Source organism: Elaeis guineensis, chromosome 10, assembly GCF_000442705.2.
Source record: "Elaeis guineensis isolate ETL-2024a chromosome 10, EG11, whole genome shotgun sequence".
Classification (NCBI taxonomy): Eukaryota; Viridiplantae; Streptophyta; class Magnoliopsida; order Arecales; family Arecaceae; genus Elaeis; species Elaeis guineensis.
The window spans coordinates 868898-876976 of NC_026002.2; the positions used below are offsets into that span (position 1 = coordinate 868898).

At 38.3% G+C, this 8079-nt stretch overlaps 1 protein-coding gene across 1 annotated transcript; it reads right to left on the reverse strand.

Annotated features, from left to right (window-relative positions):
- Positions 1 to 6271: 6271 nt before the first annotated feature.
- LOC105053354 (late embryogenesis abundant protein D-34) lies at positions 6272 to 7592 on the reverse strand. The gene is made up of 3 exons (XM_010934457.3): positions 7124 to 7592; positions 6742 to 7032; positions 6272 to 6655 (listed from the first exon to the last, which is right to left on the reverse strand). The coding sequence occupies exons 1-3, from the start codon at positions 7469 to 7471 to the stop codon at positions 6491 to 6493; spliced, it is 804 nt and encodes a 267-aa protein (XP_010932759.1). The 5' UTR covers positions 7472 to 7592; the 3' UTR covers positions 6272 to 6490.
- Between the last annotated feature and the right edge of the window lie 487 nt (positions 7593 to 8079).

Here is an 8079-nt window from a genome sequence, read left to right on the forward strand (position 1 = left end):
GTGGAAATTGTTGGCTTGCTGTCATGAATTCTGCAGGAGTGGCATCTTGATTTTGTGCGAGTTCATATAGAGCTAGGAATATAGATTTCAGCAGTTCACTGTCCTTTCATACATCATGCCAAAATGCGATGTTTTTACCATCTCCCGATACAAATGAAGTGGAGAATATATAGAAAGCTTGGGAGTATTTCATCGATATCTTTTGATTCGATCAGAGAGAAAAAATATTTCTTTCAACTCGCTTAATTCGAATCTTATAAAAAAAAAAGATAGAAAAAAAAGAAGAAATTTCAAATCTAGGACTCAAGTTCTTTTTCATTTTTTTATTAATTAATTCATGATACGATAAATTGAGGTACATTGTTCCTATTTATAATAGTGATCGAAGCCTATCCTTGCACAATTCAGATCAAATTTCTCTTCTTATCTTCTAGGAAGATATCCACCATTGAATAAGTTAAGTTGGACTCCTCTTCTTAATTTGAACAGAACTAGATCTCTAAAAAAATGATAAATATAAAAATCATGAAAAAAAAATTAAAATTTTATAGGAGATAAATATCAACTTCTATATCAACTTTTTCTTCTATGGCTCCATCTAATTCTTCATGGATTACAAGATAATCCTTAGTCAAAATCTTTCCTGAAAAATATTTTGGTTTAACTTTTGAGACTCGAACAATAGAATTTTGGTCTAATTTAACCCCATTTAAGGTTTGTCCAAAGTCATAGATCTTAAAAAGATATAAAATTTTAGAAAAATATTATCTCAATCGAGCATCGTATGGCCAAATTATCGTCTCCTAAAGTTTACCACATGATTCAATTTTTTGATGTGGCAGATTTTGCTCTTGTATTTTATTTACTTCTACTTGTGTGGCCAATATGATCACATCGAGTTCTCATAGTAGTGAAAGTAATCCTTATCAAGTCTAGTGATCATTCTCTATAGTAGTCAAAGTAGTCCACATTGAGTCTAATAATCCATCAGATCAGAGCTCTCTTTGTTTAATCCAGCAAATCAGAAAAGAGAGAAAGGAGAACGTGGAAGCTTGGATTGGATCACCAATGATCCTTGGCATGAAACCCTAGGTAGAGATTAGGAAACATGAGAGAGAGAGAGGCGGCTAGGGTTTCAGGAGAAAAAGCTCTTTTTGTTCTACTATCAATGGTATTGCAAGATCTGTATATATACCAATTACAATGGGTTAAATAATCCGAGCCCAAAAAAATTCCTAGATTAACCCATACATCCCATGAGCTTAATTCCAGTGCACATCCTGATTTAATCACCTTAAGACCTCTCAAATCAAACCTTAAGACCCCTAGGATCAAACCCGACCCTGGACCCAAACAGAAAATCCATCTCGCTATTTTTTCATGACTAAATCGACTCACCTGCGTGTCGATCATAGATTTCTAAAACTCTATTTTTTGTTCTTTGAGACATAGTCTGGGTCGACTCATCTTCAACTTAGTCAATCCAGTCTTAGTCTGAGTCGACTAAAATCCAAAAACTGCTCTTTCTCCACAGTTTCATCCCTGGTTCTGATTCTTTGCTCCACCTGGTGTCCTCAAATCTCTAAAGCACCAACCAAATCCCTCAAAATTCTCAATATCTGGACCTCAAACCCATAGATGTCTCCATCCTAGGACCACTCCTGTCCTAACCTTAGGACCACACTTGTCCTAGTCTCCCAGAGCCAACATTCTGACTCTTCCCATGGCCTCCTAAAGCTTGAGAGTACCACACCAACTCCTACACTCTTTTTCTTCTCCCCATAGCCTTAGGCACCGCCCTCGACCATCAATTTCAGCGAAAAATCAAGAAAAAAATTTCATATATATTTTCTGATCTCTCTCTCCCTTTTTCCAGCCGTGTCTGCCATCGGTGCTCATCGCCAAAGCCCCTAATTTTTTCACCACTTTGCCCTCTAGCCTATGCCAAAGCCCCAGCCCCCAATGAGTGGGTTGGTACCTGAGAATAACTAAGAAAAGGATCTTGGTTAGGCCCTATTTTGGCTTGAATTTTATCTTTCTTTTTATTTCACTGACATCGATCACTCACTGATTGTTGATCCAAGATCCACTAGACATGCCATTGTAGCCCCAGCTGCCGCCGGTTACAACCATGCTGGCCAGGAGCCCTTTCTTCTGGGAAGAAAGGGAAACATAGGTCCCTCTTTCGCCAAGAAAAAAAAAAGAAAAAAGAAAAAGAAGAAGAAAAAAAATGGAAGAGAGAGAGAGAGAAGAGTTGTCTTTCTCTTTCTCTCTCGTGTCCCTCTCTCTTTCACTCTAGTGTGCGTCCCTCTCTCTCTAGATAATGACTAGAACCTAGTCCGCTATTTCTCTCTTCCCTACTTTCTCTCTCTAGCTTCTCTCTATGAACTTCTCTATCTAGAATTGTTCTCTCTCTATGTGGAGTCTCTCTACATATAGCTTCTCTCTCTTAAAGTTTTCTAAATTTTAGAAAAATCTTTTAGTAACTTTGATAGGCCTTGGTGAAGGGATCTTGATCGATGACTATCGGACAACCTGTCGACCCCCAATCGGGTTAAGCATCATGAGATTTTACTATTGATTGCATCCTAGTATCGTAGCATGATCTTAATTTGATTTGTAGTTAGTCAATTGGATGCCCTAAATCAAATCGACTGGGATGTCGGGCACTGCCATATGGCCAATTTTATGAGAATTTTGAGATTTAAGATTTTTATTCTTAAAATAATTATGATTAAATTTTGATAAATATATATTTTAGATATTAGACTTTGAAAAAAAAAATTGAAAAATCTTTATTTGTCGAGATTGAAATGGCTCCACATCAGATAAAAAGGATTGCTCGAGGTACTATTAGGAAAGTATCAAATCAATAGGGTATGTAGCGACACCCCTCAATAGGTGGTGGCACCCCTCAGCAAAAGGGAGTCATTGTTCTTGCTAGAAACACCCAGACAAACCAACAGAACCAACTATGGCCCAAAAAATACAAACACTAGTTGGCTTAATGCAATCGCAATAATAATTGCAGTAATAGTTTCTGCAATAATGACAAGTGCAACAAAAAATTAATACTGCCGCCATAATGATGTGAAGAGCAGCAAAAGCCATGAGGTAATATTATAGAATTTAAGAAGTTGGCCCCACCAACTTTCAAGAGAATTATGGAACCTTTGGAAGCTAAAAATTGACTTTTGGAGATGAAGAAAGCATTTATTGTTAAAAAATACCGTGACGTTGAAAAAATCTTGTATGCATTGCACTTGCTGCAAGGTGAGACGTTCAATTGGTGGCAAAGACTGAAACACAAATATAAAAAAGATGGAGAATAACTCATCTGGGAGAGATTCCAAAAGATATTTTATAATCAATATTTTTCTCAGTGTAAGGACTCAAAAAGAGCAAGAATTTATTTAATCTAAAATAAAAAAATATAACAGTTGCAGAATATAAAGCTAAACTTACGAAACTTACTAAGTTTACTCCAAGCTTAGTCGAGGATGAATGTGATCGGATGTATAAATTTTAGGTAAGACTAAGAACATAAATTAGAAAGCAAGTGGTGCTATATGAATAAACTATTTATACAGATATGGTGAGTAAGCATTAATAATTGAAAGCGAAGTTAATGAGGAATGTGCTGAAAGAAAAAGAAATCAAAAAAAAAAGAATGTAGGTCAAATAAATCCCAGAGTGATAGAAATATCAAGAGTGCAAACAAGAGATCAGCAAGTGATAACTCTAAGTCTTCTGGTAGCACAAGTGTTTCAAATGTAATAAAACTCATAGTAAAAAGGATTATCTCTGGTACGCTGATGCATATTTTGGTTGTGGTCAGAAAGGCCACAAAATAATTGAATGCCTACAAAAAATGCAAAGCTAATCTATTTCAACAATTTGAACAAAATAAAGATGGAAGCCTGAAATTCTAGACCTAAGAAAGGATCTACGCTCCTATATAGTAAGATGCACAAGTTTTCGATACAGTGCTGACAAATTCTGAGAAGGATTCTTGGAATTAATTAATTTGATCAGCAGGTTAGTTTTACTTGCAAGATAGAGGATGCTTTACTTTCTTTAGATTTATCAGTAAATTATAAAATATTTTTTATATTAAATTATTTATGATTTATGAATCTGACGCATGTAGTTTGAACTTACTGAATATATCTTTTTTTTAAAATATTAAGTGCTTTATAATCCAGTGTATTAAATTTGATATCAATCATACTGATTGATTTCGATGTCGTATGGTTCTATAAATTATTCAATTTGAAATATGACATATTTTTAAGAAAAAATATTTTGATTTAAGATGAATTTTGACTCACAATCAAACCATACATCGAACTTGTTAGTAAGGATTAAACACTAGTACTATGATATCCTACCAGTGAAATGGTTAAATATTGATATTTGATATCCTATCAGTAAAAGTTGTGCATTACTAATTCGATATCTTACAAGTGGAATGATTAAATGCTAGTAATTTAATACCATGCTAGTGAAAATTGTATGCTGGTGTTTTAATATCTTACCATTAGAGATTATATATAGGTACTTTAATTTAGTTCATAACAATCGAGATGAACATGATATTTTACAAAAAATTAATTTATGAATAAAATTTGAATCATAAAAAGATTGCACCTGCATGCTTATTATTTGAAAAATATCATATATGTGAATCAGATTTTGAATTAATATATTTTATATGCTTATTTTTAGTATATTATTATTACTAAACTTATCTAGCTAAAATATTCATTGTTTATTGAGTTGTCAAGCTCATTATGCTATCTTTCTTTTTCTGATTCAAATGCTTTGTTTTGAACATAGAAATCACTTGAAAGTAAGATTAAAAGTGAGATTCAATAATATCAATATTTTTTAGATTTAGATTTAATTGTTATTAGTTGAGATTTATCAGTCGATATTTATTTGATATAAAAAATTTTAAATAAATTTATTAATTAAATTTATTAATCGAATATTGATTTTTAGTTATTTAAATTAATTTTACTGTGATGTATTGATATCATATTTATAATATTCTCCTGCTCAGCCTGATCAATATTCAAAAAAATCTAACTAATAGATCTCAAGAGTCAAATGACCTATCTTTTTCGATGACAGAAACCCAGCATCGAGATTAAAAAGTAGAAAACTTGCATCAAGATGAAAAATAGAAAATCTGGATGACCAAATGACCCACCTTCTTAGATAAGAGGAAGAAGACATTGAAATGAGGAGCTCGCCTCAACATGGATAGCAATATCAGTTGGATAAGCAAAACCGACAAGATCAACCTCAATGTCACAAGCAAAACGAGCCAATGAGGGCAAACACCTCATAACCAATCTCAGATCATACCAGACTCGCCGATCTCAAAGAATAAAAATCTAAATGAGCTAACGGACCCTCTGTACCTCTTTGCAGATTTACACACATCGAGAACCATCGACCTCTTTCTTGCAGACCGACTAGACCGACAAAAATCGAACCGACCAACCAATAGACCATATCCACAAACTCAAATTACCCAAAAAGCAATTTGAATGGGACTTATTCCCCAATTAGTTTTTCACTAAAGCTACCAAGAGAGAATTTTCCACTAAAACTCGGATCTAAAAGATTCAACTAGGATGGAATAGGACCTCTTCATCTATAAAAATAAAATAAAATAAAATAAAATAAAATAAAATAAAAGATCCAAGACCTCAAGTATGGGAGAGAAGAAGAAAAGCATTATTCTACATCATACCCTTATTCCGAAACTAATCCAGTAAGCTTTTCTGTTTTGCGTAAACCGACGACTCTTCGATTGCACCACGAACCAGGGCGTCCCCACCAGGCAGAATTTTAGCATCAACATATGTATTTCATTTAATTTAAATCATCCATTTTACCAAAAAAAAATATATTTTCCTAAAAGAACAATCCTTTCCCTATTATTTTACCCAAAGAAAAATATTTCCCCATTTCAGAGGCTTTGCCAACTTCGGTTGTTGAGGATAAATCTAAGCAAGGAATACACAACATTGTCCGAGCACTTAAGATTTGCACCACAGAGGCCACCTCTACATTGTTTTGACGTCACCCTCAAGTTACCTCACTATCATTATCTTCTCCTTTTCCTGGTTGACCTAGGTCAACCAAATCCTTCCCCTGAAATCCCAGGTAAGTGCCTCCTCATTTAATCTAATAAATTCGGGTGGTAACATCTCATTTTCATAAAAAAAAAAAAAAAAAAAAAAAAAACGACGAGGTCTTACGAAACCATTTTTTACACAAATATATTCAAAGATAAGACCAACACCCAGACAACAGGGTTCCATCACAAACTGCATTCGACCAACACTTGACCAAAAAACCAAGCACTCGCTCTAAGTTTTCATATACATGTAACAGTTGCACGCAGATACATAGGACCAACAGGCCACTCCCACTATATCTACTTTTCACTATGAAGACTGACGCCGTTTTAAGCCTAGACCTGCCGGTTTTGATTGAGCCGAGCCGCTGCTGCCATGTTCGCCGCCACGCCTTGCGGATGCGTCGCCATGTCCGGTCTGTTCCGCATTTCCGCTCCGATCACCCGATCCGCGTCCTCCCGAGTCACCGCCTTGTCCGCGGGAAGCTTCGTCGTCGCATTCTACATCATCATCACATCACAATATGATACAACAGATAGCCTATAGTTTACAACCCATTGATGGCGGTAGAAGAATTAATACTTACGGTGACCACGTCTCTGAGCTTGACCCTGTCCTCGTCGCGCATCACACGGGCGTTGGCGTCCGCTGCCGACTGCGCCTCGGCCGCGATACCCCCCGGCACAACCTCATTCTGCCCTGTCGCCCTCACTTCCGCGGCCTGTAACGCCGCCGCATCGCCCTGGTCCACCGGCTTTCCACCTGCTATCATCGCCGTCGCCTCCAGCGCTTCTCCGATAGTAATCGCATCGCCTTGCAGAGCCCCCGCCGGCGTCGTCATACTCGCCGGCGCCGGCGCCTCATACCTTCCCACCACCTGTCCGAAAGCCAAAAATTAATAGCTCAAAGAAATAGACGCAAAAAAGACTAGCCTAGTATTGTGATATTATACTCTGAATTACTCTTACCTGTCCTCCCACAGACTCGGTGACGACACGGCGGCCGGGGAGGTCGGTCTCGGTGACGGAGACGCCCTGGTCGGCCGGAAGGCCGCTGACGTCGCGGTGGCCGACGAGCCCTGCCCGCTCATTGCGGTTGGCAGCCGACTGCATGACGGCGGCGGGCCCACCTTTCTGGGTCTGGCCCATGACCAGGTTCTCGGCGGATTGCATCATGGCCGCGTCCCGGGGTGCAATTGGCTCGCGACCCAGCTCCCCCTGGACGTTAAACACGTCCCCATACTTGATGGGCTCTCCTTGGGCATGGGCGTAGGCCTCGGCCTGGTTCAGAGCCCTCCTTGGCAGTTCCTGGCTCATCCTCGAAGGCTTCGAAGAAAGTGGCTGGGTTCCTGTGATGAAGTTGTGGAGCGTCCTCTGGATGAGAGTACCCAGCCAAGGTTTTGGTGGCTTTTGCGCTGGAGACAGAAGGCCGTTTTTGCCATGTGTGTATATATATAGGTTAGCGGAGGAAGGAGGAGAGGACGTCTGGAATTTTTATGATGACACTTGGAGGGTTTGGAAGGGAATGGGATCCTTGCTTTGGGACACGTTGTTCCTTTGGAGCGTGGGGGGTGGGAGCCAGGTGTGGGCTTGTGGAGTGGCTGCCGTTTAATCGACAGGGCATGACGGTATTTTTGTTCTGTTTTGTTTTGGTTGGGGCGGTGGAAGGTCTGTCTCGAGTTGGTGCTCGCCGACCTGAAAAGAGGAAAACGTAAAATGGATAGGCTTGAGAAAATCGAGTTGGTGTGCGTGAGTAGGTTGCATTTCGTTCCCACTTTGGCTCGAATCATGATCTCTCACCAACAGTAGCATAGCCAGAATTTTTGTCCGGACCATTCAATATATAAATTAAAATAAATAAATAAAGATCGCAGACTAAAGTGAAAGAAAGAATTCAAATATAGGATGTGAGAGATAGATGGTGG